Here is an 18,711-nt window from a genome sequence, read left to right on the forward strand (position 1 = left end):
GTCCTGCAGTGCTATCACACCAACCTACAGTCCTGCAGTGTTATCATACCAACCTACAGTCCTGCAGCGTTATCATACCAACCTGCAGTCCTGCAGCGTTATCATACCAACCTACAGTCCTGCAGCGTTATCATACCAACCTACAGTCCTGCAGCGTTATCATACCAACCTACAGTCCTGCAGTGTTATCACACCAACCTACAGTCCTGCAGTGTTATCATACCAACCTACAGTCCTGCAGCGTTATCATACCAACCTACAGTCCTGCAGTGTTATCATACCAACCCCTACTAGCTCCTCAGAGGACCATACAAGTGAAGTTGTCTCAAAAAAATAAATAAAAAAAATCAACAAATCTGACTTTGATACTTTGATGAAACTCTTGGACTACAGTAGAATTATATGAGTATCACTATATACACATGCTTACATACATTAGAATTATACGAGTATCACTACATGCACATGTGTACATACTGAGGCTGATAGACTGCTACTGTATATGTATAAGCCCAGAGACACAAAATGAAAGTCGGCTCCGTTTTGGCACGAAAAAGTACAAACTGAACCGAATTCATTACAAACTGAGAGAGCTCACTGTCAGCTCTCTGCGTTCGACGCTTTGGTCTTTTTTCCAAACGGACACGAGGAAGACGTCATCTCTCCAGTCACCTCCACAGCAAGACACGGCAGCAGCGCCGTGGGGACCACAAGGTTAAGTGGACAGTAAATGGTTTCTCTTCCATCACTGCGCCATTACAGTAATCAGAAATTCTCCAGAAAATATACAGCTATTTTGCTGCTTTCTGTTCTTGTTTTTTTTTTTCTTCCATTTTTACTTCACTCCCCTCCATCTTCTCCAAGTGAAAAATTAATGCAACCAGCACCGACAGCCACAAAAACAAAACACAGCAGTGATTTACATTACAAAGTGGACTGTTTCTAGACAACTGCTTCATTAGGCGATAAGAGGCAGGAGCAGAGAGGATCCCAAGGTCGCTTTTAATTTGGACCACCTAATTGGCAAACATAGTTCAAAATGGCTATCATCCAGCCAGACTCAGAATTAATGAAGCACAATTATTTTCATTACCCCTATCTTAGACAGACAGAAAATGAGACATAGAGTGAGAGAGGGAGGGAGTAATGGAGGGGAGGGGAGGGGGGGTTGCACAGTTGGGTAAATGAAGGGTGAGTGAGCGAATGCATCTTTATGCATGGTCTGCAAGAAATAAAAGTCACCTATTTCAGAATTCATTAAGGTCCTCGGGTAGACATGCGAAAAGGATAAAGTACCTTTCCATCTACATTCACCAGTTGTAAAAAAGGTGCAGGCTTTAATGAGTGTTATATTACCTCTATTCTATCATGGGGCCTGCTGTAGTGGTTCAATGCATTACTATCTCTATAAAAGAAATAAATATTGCTGTCTTCCATACTAATGTCTTTGCCATTTACTTTCTAGCTGGGGAGCAAAGATGGCGAGGCAGCAGACGACGTTTTAATGACTGATTGTCCAGCAAGCCGCTCAGCTGCACAGAACAAAGATTTGCTTAGCCATTTACAAGAAAACAAGGCAAATAAAATTTGATGTCCACAAAGGGGATAAAAGAAAGTGAGGGTGAGGTGGTCCGCAGGGCCAGAGGGCTGCATCACCCAATGTTTTTTATTGCAACTGAAATCAATCTGCTGCAGGAATGTAATCTACAGATGACCCGCTGAGTGCCGGCATGCATCACATTTCTGCAGCAGCGTAGCTGAGAGAGCGTTTAGGTGGTCTTTTTAATAGCACCACTATGATTGTGATGTCTGTCTTTGATTCCGAACAATGTGTGCAGCAATGACATACACAAAAAATGCATTTGAGCAACATTAACAGTGAATAACACATGATTCACCTGTGCCAGAATGTCTTTAGCATATTCATAATAGAATGTATCGATTTGAATAAAATGTTGAGGTAATCGCAGACGAGGTGAGAATGTCAGTATGTGAACCACTCATCTAGACATCAGGAACATCTAGACATAAGGAACATCTAGGTGTAAGGAACATCTAGGTGTAAGGAACATCTAGGTGTAAGGAACATCTAGATGTAAGGAACATCTAGACAAAAGGAACATCTAGACGTAAGGAACATCTAGACGTAAGGAACATCTAGACGTAAGGAACATCTAGGTGTAAGGAACATCTAGGTGTAAGGAACATCTAGGTGTAAGGAACATCTAGATGTAAGGAACATCTAGACAAAAGGAACATCTAGACGTAAGGAACATCTAGACGTAAGGAACATCTAGACAAAAGGAACATCTAGACGTAAGGAACATCTAGACGTAAGGAACATCTAGACGTAAGGAACATCTAGACGTAAGGAACATCTAGTTGTAAGGAACATCTAGATGTAAGGAACTTATGTCTAGATGGTCCGTACATCTAGATGTTCCTTACGTCTAGATGTTCCTTACGTCTTGATGTTCCTTACGTCTAGATGTTCCTTACGTCTAGATGTTCCTTACATCTAGATGTTCCTTACGTCTTGATGTTCCTTATGTCTAGATGTTCCTTATGTCTAGATGTTCCTTACATCTAGATGTTCCTTACGTCTAGATGTTCCTTACGTCTAGATGTTCCTTACATCTAGACGTCCCTTACATCTAGACGTTCCTTATGTCTAGATGTTCCTTACGTCTAGATGTTCCTTATGTCTAGATGTTCCTTGCATCTAGGTGTTCCTTACGTCTAGATGTTCCTTACGTCTTGATGTTCCTTATGTCTAGATGTTCCTTATGTCTAGATGTTCCTTACATCTAGATGTTCCTTACGTCTAGATGTTCCTTACGTCTAGATGTTCCTTACATCTAGACGTCCCTTACATCTAGACGTTCCTTATGTCTAGATGTTCCGATGTAAGGAACATCTAGAAATAAGGAACACATCTAGAAACAGGTTTGAATGCTGTAGAAGGCAAACACATAAAGGAAGTGCTTTACATGAGGCTCCATCAGACCTGACTGCTAATACCCCCCCCCACACGCACACACACACACACACACACACACACACACTTGTTTGTCCCTTTGCCGTCACACTAACCCTAAACCTAATTGTGATACTTAACTTAAAAGTACAGCCCATAATGTCTTATGCCCTCACGGCTATGTGGAGAGCTGTACTGACAAGAAACACGACACATCTCTCCATCAGGACATGAAACGACACATCTCTCCATCAGGCTAACGCTGTGGATTTGTTTGAGTAATTGAGATTAATAAAAGCTTCAAAATGAATTGAAAGCGGCCGGTTTCTAGTTCACAACTAACAAAGTGAACATTTACTGAGTCTGACCAAAAAACAGAGGCAGAAGTGCAGCAGACAGCTGCTGTGTGTGTATAGATCCTAACCACACCACCAAATGTAATGCTAGCCATACAACCTTACCCCAGCCCATAAACCTTCCTTGTCTTCACGGGGACCAATCAAATTCCTTATATGTACAAATGCACTAAATAGGTTTAGAAATTCTTTTATTTTATTCTTTTAGATTTTGACCCCTTTTTCTCCCCAATTGTATCCGGCCAATTACCTCACTGTTCCGAGCCATCCCGGTCTCTGCTCCACCCCCTCTGCCGATCTGGGGAGGGCTGCAGACTACCACATGCCTCCTCCGATACATGAGGAGTTGCCCGCCACTTTTTTTCACCTGACAGTGAGGAGTTTCACCAGGGGGACGTGGCACATGGGAGGATCACGCTATTCCCCCCAGTTCCCCCTCCCCCCCGAACAGGCGCCCTGACCGACCAGAGGAGGCGCTAGTGCAGCGACCAGGACACATACCCACATCCGGCTTCCCACCTGCAGACACGGCCAATTGACCTTTCGCAAAGTCCCGCCCCTGAACGGTGCTTGTCCAATCCTACCTTAGCAACGGTCCGTCAAGCTTTCAAACACACAGCAGAATGCTGAAACGGTGGGCCTATGGGATCCGCAGACCGGATACTAGATATCTGAAAAGTTTGGAGGGGGTGTCATTTTCTTTCCCTTCCCGAAACCTAGAACGCAAGAAGCGCAATGTCTGCAGTAGATTTGGCAGTATAGCAGACCCCATGGCCAGCTTAATCCATCCAGAATCAACACAAACACCTGTCTGCTCCAAGCTAAGCTAGCTACTAGCTAGTATTGATAGCTAAAACAGCTAACGTATTATTACTGTTACTTTTACCCACACAACGCGCTGATTTCTTCCTTCATGTTTTGGTGTTTTCCGGCTACTTCCTGGATAGTTCTGAAATGCTTGACGGGCATAGCAACAGTAACTAAGGGGGGCAGGACTTTGCGAAAGGTCAATTGTGTCTGTAGGGACGCCCAGCCAAGCCGGAGGAAACACGGGGAATTGAACCAACGATCCCTGTGTTGGTAGGCAACCGAATAGATTGCTATGCTACCCGGATGCATGTTTCTGATTCTGAAACAAAAATAAATGTCCCTATGAGGGAAGCTTGTTTTTGATTTCACTACCTTTGTCAGGGAATTTGGTCTCCACAGGGGCAAATAAATGAACACACACACACAAACACACACACACACACACACACACACACACACACACACACACACACACACACACACACACACACACACACGACTTACAGTGGCGATGAGCTTGTCGACACAGTCGGGGGCGACGCTGTGCAGGTGCGTAAGGTGGAACTGCAGGTGCATCTTGTTGTTGAGCATGTCTTGGCAGAGCGGGCAGCGGAACATGGGCTGGACGGAGTGCTGCGTCATCACGTGCATTCTGAGCCGGTTCAGGTCCGTGTTGGTGAACTTGCAGTAGGGGCACTGGTACATCTGGACAGCAAGGAGGGGGGTGGGGGTGGGGGGGTGCAGAAACCCAGGATGGGTTAATAGGGTGAAATGAAGTGCCCTACTCTTCCTTCTCCACCTCCTCCTCCTCCTCCTCCCATTGAGCCAGCAGGTCCTTCTGATCCCAGCCCGGTGTGGGATGGTGAGCACCAGTGACTCCTGGCACACACTTCAAAGTGCTCTCATCTGTCAAATACCATATTGATTTCCCACCTTTCGCACAATTAGCCATGCAACTGCAGCAGAAAGGCAAAACTCATTTTAAATCATGCATAATACGAAAAGAGTCAGGTGGATCCCAAGGAAAAAAAGCTACAGAAATGCTCAGAAGTAGTCCTTTACATTCCTCTTAATTACCGTGTGGGTGCCAGGCTGATAACGAGGGTTAGGTAATTGAAGCTGGGATCTCCGTCACCTGATTAGCAAGAGTTGCTTGATTTAAAGACGAGGGAGGAAGAGTGAGATGGCGATGACCTTCGGCTCTTACCTGCTCCGAGGTGCTCTTCTCAGCTGCCCGGGGCCTCTTGGAGGACAGGGGGTTCTCGGAGCTTTCTGACCGAGAGGAGGGCCTCTTGGAGGGGATCGGGGACTCTGTCTGGTCCCTATCGAAATGGCTGGGCACTGCTAAACACACACACACACACACACACACACACACACACACACACACACACAGAGGGGTAGAAAGACGTGAGCGGACATGTCGTGACAATGCCAGGACTTGGCAGCCTGGGAGCAAGTTAGTCAGTCACACTGTGGGAAAAAAGGACTTGAAACGTCTCTTAGATGTGATTTAATGTGTTTAATGGGACTCGGGCAGAGAAACTGTTCGTAAGCAACTCGAGACCGTACAACCAACACTGTGTTTTGACTTCTGCCCCCACCCCGCTGCCGAAAGACGCAGGGCCGTTGTGCCTTGACGGGCTGTCTCTTCCCACACTGGGCTGGCAAGACATCATGCAAGCAAGCACCATCACAAGCAGCTCAGCAAACGGTCAAGAAAACTACGAAATAAATGTTAAAGAAAAAGGTTTGCTGTGGTCTGTGGCTTTAAACTTCGCCCCTCCTCTGATTTTACGCTCGGAGGATTTACCCGAACCCGAGACGAGGCTCGAAAACTTTCTCGCTTCTTCAGAAAGCATGAAAGGTGAAGAGATCAGAAACGGTCTCATCACCTCATGTCTGAATCCAGGTTTTATTCGCTTCCTGGTTCACATTTCCCAGCTCACCCCTGGCACAGCTCATTATAAAGCGATCGCTGAAGACTACCAGGTAAGTGTCTTTACACTTTTATGGACCCATCATTTTCTCCATTCTCCTGAATAAAAGTTAAGTGAGGGGCATCCGGGTGGCGTGGCGGTCTATTCCATTGCCTACCAACATGGGGATCGCCAGTTTGAAACCCCATGTTACCTCCGGCTTACTTGGGCGTCCCTACAGACACAATTGGCCATGTCTGTGGATGGGAAGCCGAATGTGGGTATGTGTCCTGGTCGCTGCACTAGCGCCTCCTCTGGTCAGTCGGGGGGCCTTTTCGGGGGGGGGGGGGAACTGGGGGGAGTAGCGTGATCCTTCCAGGCACTATATCCCCCCTGGTGAAACTCCTCACTGTCAGGTGAAAAGAAGCGGCTGGTGACTCCACATGTATGGGAGGAGGCATGTGGTAGTCTGCAGCCCTCCCCGGATCAGCAGAGGGGGTGGAGCAGAGACCAGGACAACTTGGAAGAGTGGGGTAACTGGACGGGCACAATTGGGGAGAAAAAGGGTGGAAAAAAAAGCGGAGTGTGATTGCACCGTCAGTGAAAGGTGGGTGATGAAGGGACTTTGTTGCATTGTGTAATTTTATGCTTTGGTGTAAAAATCTGTTTCCAGTGGGCAAGATTATCTTTGTTTCTCCGGCTTCTTTCTGTGTAACTTAAACCTATAAGCTACTTCACCGTGGTACCTTGTGCTCACTGAATTAAGACTCTCACATAACTTTTGAGTTTTTCTAAAAAAAGAAGAAAAGCTATATCTTAAATTTTGTTTTAAAATGAAGGCTGAATGTTATCAGAATGTCCTGTAATTATGTTTTTTTTTTATTTCTGATTTTTCCCTTTTTTCTCCCAATTTAGTGGCCAATTGCTCCCTATTTTAGTTCAGACATCCACCCTCGTACTGCATGCGTTCGCCAACTGCATCTCTCCGGCCGGCAGTCTTGAAGGAGACGCCTCCCCACTTTTGTGATGAGGCGAATCCAGGCCGAACCACTGCTTTTTCCGACAAACAGAGACGCATTCACGTGACGAACACAAGCCGACTCCACCCCCTCCCGAAGACAGCGCTGCCAATTATTGCTGCTTCATCGAGTCCGGCCATAGTCGAATCTGATGAGACCGGGGCGCGAACCCCGGTCCCCAGTGGGCTGTAATTATGTTTTAAATCTAAATGAACGGTCAGCATCACAGAAGGTTCCTGAGACATACTCTGGAGGTAGTGTGAGAAATTTCCAGGAAAATCTAACCGGTTCATCAGTTCACTGTCGTAACTCTAAATAATGGCCTCGGTAATCTGCATATGAAACCAGTGTTGGATCACCGGATTCAGTCATAACGCAGCTGTACTGTTTAGAAGGGTGGGGATGCCTGCAGTCAGCTGAGACTGAGGAGGTCACCCAGATGATGATGATGAAACCTTCTTCCCACATAACCTGGTGTCCAGAAGAACTGATTCACTGTACTGGGGTTTCTACACCTGCATTACTGAGTACTACAGTGCCCATTCAAAACCAATTTACTCCTGTTTTGTTTTTTTCTGGACCCCCCCCTTTTTTTTCCCCCAGTCATACCTGGCCAATTACCCCACTCTTCCGAGCCGTCCTGGTTGCTGCTCCGCCCCCTCTGCTGATCCTGCAGACTACCACGTCTCCTCCCATATATGTGGAGTCACCAGCCGCTTCTTTTCACCTGACAGTGAGGAGTTTCACCAGGGGAACGTAGTGCGTGGGAGGATCACGCTATTCCCCCCAGTTCCCCCTCCCCCCCGAACAGGCCCCCCGACCAACCAGAGGAGGCACTAGTGCAGCGACCAGGACATATACCCACATCCAGCTTCCCACTCGCAGACACTGCCAATTGTGTCTGTAGGGATGCCCGACCAAGCCGGAGGTAACATGGGGATTCAAACAGATGATACCCATGTTGGTAGGCAATGGAATACACCGCCCTGCCACCTGGATGCCCCAGAATTTACTCCTGTTGTGGAAATTTGTAATCTGAATGTGGGGACAGTTGAGCTGAGGTTTTTACAACCGTGATGTCATCATGTCTGTATCAGATGCATGATGTCATCACATCTGTGCCAACCTTAGTTAGCCTAAAGAACCACTCATCCAAACTACTTCACATCTGATCCTGCAGCTCCTAACAAGCCTTTGAATATATGTATATCTGTATGAATATATGTTTGCATATATGTATGAATATCTGTATGAATATATGTATGCATATATGCATGAATATATGTATGATTATCTATGCATATATGTATGAATACATGTATGAATATCTGTATGCATATATGTATGACTATCTGTATGAATATATGTATGCATATATGTATGAATATATGTATGATTATCTGTATGAATATCTGTATGCATATATGTATGAATATATGTATGACTCTATGTATGAATATACGTATGACTATATGTATGCATATAGGTATGACTATATGTATGAACATATGTATGAATATATATATATGCACATATGTATGAATATATGTATATTTGTATGACTATATGTATGAATATCTGTATGCATGTGTATGACTATATGTATGAATAGATGTATGACCATATGTATGAACATATATGTATGGATATATGTATGAACATACATATGCATATATGTATGAATATATGTATGCAGATATGTATGAACATATGTATGACTATATATATGAACATATGTATGAATATATGTATGCAGGTCTGGCTTGCAAATGCATGAGCATTGTGTCACAGCTGGTTTATTGTGTTCCTCTGCAGGCACCGACTGCAGATATCCACACCACTTATGCTCAGATTCATATTTCTGAAACAGTAATGTGGTGGAAGCCTTTTCTGAAGCAAATCTGATAACGGCCATTCAGTAAGGGGTCAGAGGTCACGTTGGCTTCATGTTCACCAGGATCTGATTGTATTCAGAGGACCCAATAAACAACAGAAAGAGAAAATAATCAGGAATCGGGAACCCTTTGAAATGAAGTGAAATACCATTTCCCCCAGCCCACAGCAGTGCAACACAAAGACAAAAACACATCCAAAACTACAAGACCTTCAAGAACACACATGCTAACACATATATCTACACTTATATATATATATATATATATATATAGCTAGATAGATATATAATCCAGTTAGTCCAGTAAATTCCTTATGAGACATTACAAGCATGTTTCATACCATACAGATACACACACACAAACACACACACACACACACACACACACACACACACACCCTAACACATACATGTAAACTAACACATATCCAAACTAAAAAAAATTTTTTTTAAATCGCTGTCCAGGGGAAGTAGCGCCAGCCAGGATGACTGTTGGAACTGCCGGTCTGCGTAGGCTAGCAGTTGGCTTAGCCTGCCCCGCTACTGCCAAGACTTGCCAAGGCAGCCAAAACACTGAACCTTGACTCCATGGAAGAAAAGACATACGGCCACACAGACTAGTTTTCCTATCAAGGCTGTTGATATCAAGTCAAAGTCCACATTCCTCAAAACCATCTCTCATAACCAGAACAGAGAGAGGGACTGTCTCTCTTCCTACTCCACTGGGACAAAAAAGGGATAAGGCACAATGTATTTTGAAAAAAAAAAGCTAGACATACCCTGAATTTGTTCCCTGGTACTCCCTGATTTATCTGAAGAGGAAATACGGTCTGAAATATTAGCTTCAAACTCTATCGACCGTTGCCACGTCTGAGAGGAAAATGTGAGTGTTGGTCTGCCATGCTTCCAAGTATTAATCATGAATTAATCATGTATTATCATATATTAACCATGTATTAATCATGTACTAGTTGTAGCAGTGGCATCTCCACAACATACACAGTACTTGTTAGTATTGTCCGTAGCCCGCTGCAGCTGACTGGCTTCCTTCTGTCATCCAGTGATGTCAGTGGATGACAGAAGACCTACAAGGTTGCTTGGCTGAGATGTTCATCTCTGACCTCTGCCAATGAGAAACTGTCCTGCAATGCATTCTGGTGCATGTAGAACAGCTGTGTTGGCAGGACAACACTGATTTCTCTATCCAGCTGAATTGAAGTGAAGTGGTTATGGTTTAAAAAGACTTGACAGATCGACAGCACTGTGGATATGCAGATTATCAGCTGGGACACTTCCCTTTAACCGAAATGATCACAGAACGAACAATGTAGTCAATATTATGTGTTATTACTTATTATTATTATTATTATTATTATGTGTTATTGGAACTATATAGTCAATATTATGTGTTATTAGAACAATATAGTCAATATTATCATGTGTTATTACTTATTATTATTATTATTATTATGTGTTATTGGAACTATATAGTCAATATTATCTGTTATTAGAACAATATAGTCAATATTATCATGTGTTATTACTTATTGTTATGTTGTTATTACTATTATTATTATAACAATATAGTCAATATTATGTGTTATCATTATGTGTTATTATTATAATGTGTTATTAGAACAATATAGTCAACATTATAATGTGTTATTATTATGTTATTATTATTATACTGTGTTATTAGCACAATATAGTCAATCTTATAAGGCATTATTAGAACTATATAGTCAATATTATGTGTTATTACTTATTATTATGTTATTATTATTATACTGTTTTATAAGTACAATATAGTCAATATTATAATGTGTTGTAAGAACTATATAGTCAATATTATCATGTGTTATTAGAACAATATAGTCAATGTGTTATTAGTTATTATTCCACATTGTTTTGTCTTGTGTGCCTGCTGTGGCAATGTATGGAATTACTGTACCACGTCAATAAAGCATCACTGAATTGAATTAAGAGAGAGAATGAGCGAGAGGGAGAGAGAGGGGGGGAGGGAGGGAGGGCGAGCGAGAGACAGAGACATAGACGGAGGGAGAGAGAGAGAGGGAGAGAGTACAAATAAAACAGAGGCGGCAAAGAGAGAGACATTGCAGTTGCGTAAAAATAATCAGCTAAACTGCGGCTTGTAAAGCAGCTAAATCCACATGGAGCCGACATGGGGGAGCTGGGAGTGCTGCGGCGGTCGGCTGCCGATGGAAAGAATTCACCGTGAAACTTAAGGAGGTGTCTTGCTGGCCCCTAACGAGCCCATAAAGAGTTAAATTTGGCCTGATTTGTACAGTCCTGCAAGGGCAAATTGAGAACAGGGGGCAGTGGCGGGGGTTTGGCGGGGGGTCAGGTTAAGCGGGGCTGACCACGCTCCTGCTCCAGACATTAAAATGTCAGCTCCAATCAGGACAGGGGCAGCTGAGCTGATTACGCGGCGGGGGAGCGGGCTTTGGACGGAGCAGCCTGCTGGATCTCCCAGAGACACCGGGATCAGGCAGGGAGGCCCTATTACCCCCCAGTCACAGCCAATCCTATTAAACACATCCACCAATAAACAAAGGAAATGTTAAACAAAAGGAACCTCCCATTTGCTGACATTAACCTCTCAGTCATGGAGTGGTCCTCTCCACTTCCTCCTCCTCCTCTTCAACTCCACCTCACCTCACCTCACTCCACTCCTCCTCCTCCTCCTCCTCCTCTCTTGATGAAAACAAGGACAGTAACACACAACCCGCCTACCTGGAACCACAACAACCTGGACGGTGTTTTGACTGCAGATTAAAAAGTGAAAATATGAAATGTGAAAACACAATGGAAACCTCACCTCTGAGGTCAGAGGTCAACCGATATCGATAAGTCCATCCTTCCTCGCCTTTTGACCAAGTTGTGCACCTGTTTAGGAAACATCAGTGTCCCCACTTAGTTTGTTCTCTCCCCTCATAAATGTCAGATCTCCCTTCAGCTTGGACGTCTTAAATGACGGTTCCACCTCCCAGAGCCGGGCTGCACAGCAGCCACGGCGAAACCCTGACACAATCTGGACAGGTTTGGGAGGAAGAGGAGGAGGAGGAGGAGGCGTGGAGTAGAAAAGGGGAGAGCGAAAATGAAAAGAAAGAAGTCTGACGAAGAGAAGACGAAACCGACACCTGTCAGTCTTCGTGCATCTATAAAAAGATATCGATATGAAATGATTGTAAAACCAAAAGAGAACAGAAAAGCTAACACAGCCCCATTAGCCCTCGCTGTCCTGAAAGTGAAATACATCTCAGCTCAGAACTGTTTTACTTGTTGAGAAAAGTAAGAACAAGTTCAACAAACTGACATTTAAAACACACCTGATAATAATTTCCTCTATCTTCCCACGTTACAGGAAGTTAACATGAGGAACAAAACCCAAAATAACCCTAAAGGCACAACCCGCTAAATAACGCCAGAGCCGGGGACACGAAGCGCAAACAGGAAACAGGAAGTCAGTAAACACCCTCTCAGCTGAATGGTGAAGAAGATAAAATGACATTTAAATTAGCAAATAATAATGACAATTAACAAATAACTGACAGAGTTGATGTACAACCACTTCCTACAGCTGCTTCACTGCCTACTGACAAGTGTGTGTGTGTTTGAGACAGACAGACAGACAGACAGACAGACAGAGAGAGAAACAGACAGACAGACAGAGTGTGAGAGAGAGAGAGAGAGAGAGAGAGAGAGAGAGAGAGAGAGAGAGAGAGAGAGTTTTTCCTCTGGCCTCAGTGTTTCCTGGTCATAGCTGAATAGAAGTCCATAAATCTGATCAAGCACTCCTCTTAAGAAACTCCAAACCCAATTCTGTCCCTGGCCCAGGACTAACATCTACATACTGTGTGGGGGTTTTCCTCGTCATGGCTGATGGAAGAAGAAGAAGAAGAAGAAAAAAGGACACCAATACTTTGGGAACATCCCGGAACAAAAAGCAGAACAAAGAAACTGGGTGACGTATTGTTTTTCCATTGTTGCGGTCTAACATGGTGCCATAACACGGACTGGCATCAGAACCCCCGAGCCAACCAGATTTATGAACAGAAGCCGTGATCAAGGCCCAAACACCAGGAAGCTCCCTGATAGAACCGAACCAAAGATAACCAGGAAGAAAATCTGCGTGGCTTACAGAAGACCGAGTTCAAGAGAAGGAATCCCTGTTGGTCCTCTCTAATGAAATACCTGCAGGGTGCAGCCATCACTGGGTCCAGTATGCCTGTGTGTGGTATATTGCTTCTGCTAGCAGTCGGTGACATTGGGTGCCATTTGCGCGGCGTCTTCCTGATAAAGCACTCTAAGGTCTCCTGTCGGTGACCTTGTTCTGCCGACCTCCTCTGCCCGGTCATTAAACACAGAGCTCCCATCCACACCAAACCTCTTCTGACAGATACACAAGCCGGCCTTTCATCCGAGAGCACAAAAGGCAGCGCAGGAGAGAGGAAGGGGAAAAAAGAATCTAAGAGTCAATTAGGTGATTATTAATTCATGGCCCTTTTCCGTAAACTCGGGGCTTTTGTGCTGTCGAGTCCCGTAAGTGAATTGGACTTTGGCACCTTGTCTCGCCTCTCATAGCCGGCCTGCATTACTCAGCCGGGTAACGAGCCGTCAGCAGACCGGCCCGGTCTCTGGAGCCACCGCCACCTCGTTGTGCTTTCAAGAGGAAGAAAACAAAGATGGCGGCTGGGGTGAGCGTGTGACTCAATGCAGACTGAATTAAAGGACAATTCTGTTTTTTTCTGGGCGTTGTTTACAGTTTGGTTCATCATACCTATCAGTTACGATGTCATTTTTTTTATTTTCCCCCCCTTTTCTCCCCAACTGTACTTGGCCAATTACCCCACTCTTCTGAGCCGTCCCGGTCGCTGCTCCACCCCATCTGCTCCTCCGGGGAGGGCTGCAGACTACCGCATGCCTCCTCCCATACATGTGGAGTCGCCAGCCACTTCTTTTCACCCAACAGTGAGGAGTTTCACCAGGGGGACGTAGCATGTGGGAGGATCACGCTATCCCCCCCCCCGTCCCCAGTCCCCCCCAAACAGGCATCCCGACCGACCAGAGGAGGCGCTAGTGCAGTGACCAGGACACACACTCACATCCGGCTTCCCACCTGCAGACATGGCCAATTGTGTCTGTAGGGACGCCCGACCAAGCCGGTGGTAACACGGGGATTTTAACTGCCCATCTCTATGTTGGTAGGCAACGGAATAGACTGCCACGCTATCCGGACGCCCCCCGTTACGATGTACTCAGCGGCTTCATTTAGTAGATTTTGTACAAAGGACGACTGCTGGACTCAGCTGTACAACGGTGTCTTATGGGACAGCTGAACAGGAGTCTTAAACCCGTCCTTTAAACAACAAAAGCCAGCAAAACGGTCACTTCTCTGTTAACACGAGCTGCAAAATACAGCCTGACCGAAGGATGGAGATAGATACCCAGAGACTCTACAACAAAAACAAAACTGTTGAAACACAATGACTCAGACTTGACTCGGTCTCAGACAGTCCAGACTTGTCATTCTTCTTCAAGACGGTCGAGTAGAAGACTTTAATTCACTTTAATACAGTTTTTAAATGAATATCCAACCTCCCCTCCCCAGAGGAGATCAACAGAGTGAAATCCAATCTATTTTTTTTTTTATCATTACTTTCTCTGAAACTTTGGAAAATTGGAATGTGAAATATTCCTTAGTGAAACATCCATCCATTATCCAAGCCGCTTATCCCAATCGCGGGTCACGGGATGCTGGAGCCTATCCCAGCAGTCATTGGGCAGCAGGCGGAGAGACACTCTGGACAAGCCACCCGTCCATCACAGGGCCCACACACACACACACACACACACACACACACACACACACACACACACACACACACTGATACCTAAGGACGATTTAGTACGGCCGAGTCACCTGACCCACATGTCTTTGAGTCACCTGACCTACATGTCTTTGGACTGTGGGAGGAAACTGGAGCCCCCGGAGGAAACCCACACAGACACGGGGAGAACATTCAAACTCCACACAGAGGATGACCCGGGACGACCCCCAAGGTTGGACTACCCCGGGGCTCGAACTCAAGACCTTCTTGCTGTGGGTGACCGTGCTAACCACTGTGCCACTGTGCCGCCCACGGTGCTTAGTCAAACAAGGCGAGTTTATTTGTACAGCACGTTTTGTACACATAAGACATAAAGCGATAGGAAATATAAGACAAAAACCAGAGATATTTTAAACAGTATAAAAAGACTGAAGTGAGAGGAAGACTACGACCGCACCAGTCGTGGTATTTATCAGACTTACACTGTTCAGGCTTCAGTCTTTAAAAACATTTTGGTCCCATTGGTCTTAAAACTGGACTCAGAAACATTCTAGACAGCGCTCCGGGGGTCATCATGTAGTTTTATCATTTCCACACCAACAATTTGGATGTGGTGCCCCTCACCAGCATGCCATGAGAGATATGTATATCCAACACAGCTTCTGAATAATCATATATAATAAATAATCATATATCGTAAACCTGAGGCCTATAAGTAATATGTCATGTGATAACATCATGTGACGTATTACTGACCAATCATGAGAGCTGAAATAAAGAAAACAAACAAATAACTCCTCATTAAGATGCTCTGGCATCTACACATCTAGATGGTGAACACAAAACAATTTTCTTTGGAGAAGGATTTGTATCTCCATGGCCGTCCTCCACAGAAAGCTGAACCACCTCATCTGGACACAACGTTTATGAGCGAAGCTCGAAGATGGTTGAATCAGTTCAACCCTCTTTGAGCTTCTTACCTGGATTATCGAGCATCCATCAAGACATATTGAGAGAAACGTGACATCATCCTCTAAGGGACCTCTTCAGTCTCAACTGACTGCAGGTGTCCCACCCTTATACACAATACAGTGGCATAATGACCCAAACCAACAACCAGAATTCACATGCAAATACCCATGACCATCAACCGACCATTACCGATCCAAGAGAGGAGAAGGACAACAGCTGTCTAAGCATAAACCAGTGGTGATTCCATATGTGGCAGGAGTGTCAGAACAGTTGAGACGTGTATTTTCCAAGCACCGCGTCTCAGTTGATTTCAAATCCCAAAACACACCGCGCCAGAAGTTGGTACACCCCAAGGATCAGGTCCCCCGGCACAAACAGAGCAATATAGTGTAACTGTTAAGTGCCAGGAGGATTGCCGTGACTTATACATTGGGGAAACTAAACTGACGCTGGCCAAGAGAATGGCACAACACAGGAGAGCTAACACGTCAGACCAGGACTACACAGTCTGCACCATCTACACAGGCTACACCATCTACACAGGCTACACCATCTGCACAGTCTGCACCATCAACACAGGCTACACCATCTACACAGTCTGCACCATCTACACAGTCTGCACCATCAACACAGGCTACACCATCTGCACAGTCTGCACCATCAACACAGTCTACACCATCTACACAGGCTACACCATCTACACAGGCTACACCATCAACACAGGCTACACCATCTACACAGTCTGCACCATCTACACAGTCTGCACCATCTGCACAGTCTAGACCATGTACAGGCCAGGACTCCACAGGCTACACAGGCTACAACATTTACACAGTCTACACCATCTACAGGCCAGTGGCCACTCTTTCAAGGATGAGGAGGTGCACATCCTTGATAGGGAGGAACGCTGGTTTGAACGGGGAGACAAAGAGGCCATCTATGTGAAGAGGGAACGACCATCCCTGGGGGGGGGGGGGTATGAGTACATCTGTCATCATCTTACAAACCCCAATTCCAATGAAGATGGGACGTTGTGTAAAACATAAATAAAAACAGAATACAATGATTTGCAAATCCTTTTCCACCTATATTCAGTTGAACACACTACAAAGACAAGATATTTAATGTTCAAACTGATAAACTTTATTGTTTTTTTGCAAATATTCACTCATTTTGAATTTGATGCCTGCAACACGTTCCCAAGAAGCTGGGACAGGGGCATGTTCACCACTGTGTTACACCACCTTTCCTTTTAACAACACTCGATAAGCGTTTGGGAGCTGAGGACACTACTTGTTGAAGCTTTGTAGGTGGAATTCTTTCCCATCCTTGCTTGATGTACGACTTCAGCTGCTCAACAGTCCTGGGTCTCCGTTGTCGTATTTTGCGCTTCATAATGCACCACACATGTTCAATGGGAGACAGGTCTGGACTGCAGGCAGGCCAGTCCAGTACCTGCACTCTTTTACTACGAAGCCCCGCTGGTGGACCACCTGCAGAATGTGGCTTGGCATTGTCTTGCTGAAATAAGCAGGGACGTCCCTGAAAAAGACGTCGCTTGGATGGCAGCACATGTTGCTCCAAAACCTGTATGGACCTTTCAGCATTAATGGTGCCTTCACAGATGTGCAAGCTACCCATGATGCCATGGGCACTAACACCCCCCTCCATACCATCACAGATGCTGGCTTTTGAACTTTGTACTGATAACAATCTGGATGGTCCTCTTCCTCTTTAGCCCGGAGGACACGACGTCCATGATTTCCAAAAACAATGTGAAATGTGGACTCGTCAGACAACAGCACACTTCTCCACTTTGTGTCAGTCCATCTCAGATGAGCTCGGCCCAGAGAAGCCGGTGGTGTTTCTGGGTGGTGTTGATATCTGGCTTTGGCTTTGCATGGTAGAGTTTTAACTTGCACTTGTAGATGTAGTGACCAACTGTGTTAACTGACGATGGTTTTCCCAAGTGCCCCTGAGCCCACGTGGTCATATCCTTTACACAATGATGTCGGTTTTTAATGCAGTGCCGCCTGAGGGGTCGAAGGTCACGGGCATTCAGTGTTGGTTTTGGGCCTTGCCGCTTACGTGCAGAGATTTCTCCGGATTCTCTGAATCTTGTGATGATATTATGGACTGGAGATGATGAACCCCCTAAATTCCTTGCAGTTGTACGTTGAGAAACGTTGTTCTTAAACTGTTGGACTATTTGCTCACATGGTTGTTCACAAAGTGGTGAACCTCGCCCCACCCTTGCTTGTGAACAACTGAGCCTTTCGGGGATGCTCCTTTTATACCCAGTCATGACACTCCCCTGTTTCCAGTTAACCTGTTCACCTGTGGAATGTTCCAGACAGGTGTTTTTTGAGCATTCCTCAACTTTCCCAGTCTTTTGTTGCCCCTGTCCCAGCTTTATTGGAACGTGTTGCAAAAAAAAAAAAAGTTTATCAGTTTGAACATTAAATATCTGGTCTTTGTAGTGTATTCAATTGAATATAGGTGGAAAAGGTTTGCAAATCATTGTATTCTGTTTTTATTCACGTTTTACACAACGTCCCAACTTCATTGGAATTGGGGTTTGTACAATGCTGTGATTGTAACTATTCCCCAATCCTCTGTGAATAGTACACATGGCCATTGTAACTCTAGTTAATGATCACACCCATATTTGCATATGAAACTGATTGTTGGTTTGGGTCATTATGCCACTGTATTGTTTATAAGGGTGGGGGTACCTGCAGTCACTGTATTGTTCATAAGGGTGGGGATACCTGCAGTCACTGTATTGTTAATAAGGGTGGGGATACCTGCAGTCACTGTATTGTTCATAAGGGTGGGGATACCTGCAGTCACTGTATTGTTCATAAGGGTGGGGTACCTACAGTCACTGTATTGTTAATAAGGGTGGGACA

General features: G+C 45.0%; 1 protein-coding gene across 1 annotated transcript in view; it reads right to left on the bottom strand.

Moving 5' to 3' along the window:
* zfhx3b (zinc finger homeobox 3b) overlaps positions 1–18,711 on the bottom strand; it is a 220,201-nt gene that overhangs the window by 14,824 nt on the left and 186,666 nt on the right. The window contains exons 7-8 of the mRNA XM_056278772.1: positions 5,351–5,477; positions 4,648–4,848 (exon numbers count right to left, since the gene is read on the bottom strand). Coding sequence (XP_056134747.1) covers positions 4,648–4,848; positions 5,351–5,477 — 328 coding nt within the window. The remainder of the gene's footprint in view (positions 1–4,647; positions 4,849–5,350; positions 5,478–18,711) is intronic.

The sequence above is a fragment of the Lampris incognitus genome, chromosome 4 (genome assembly GCF_029633865.1).
Source record: "Lampris incognitus isolate fLamInc1 chromosome 4, fLamInc1.hap2, whole genome shotgun sequence".
NCBI classification, from domain to species: Eukaryota; Metazoa; Chordata; class Actinopteri; order Lampriformes; family Lampridae; genus Lampris; species Lampris incognitus.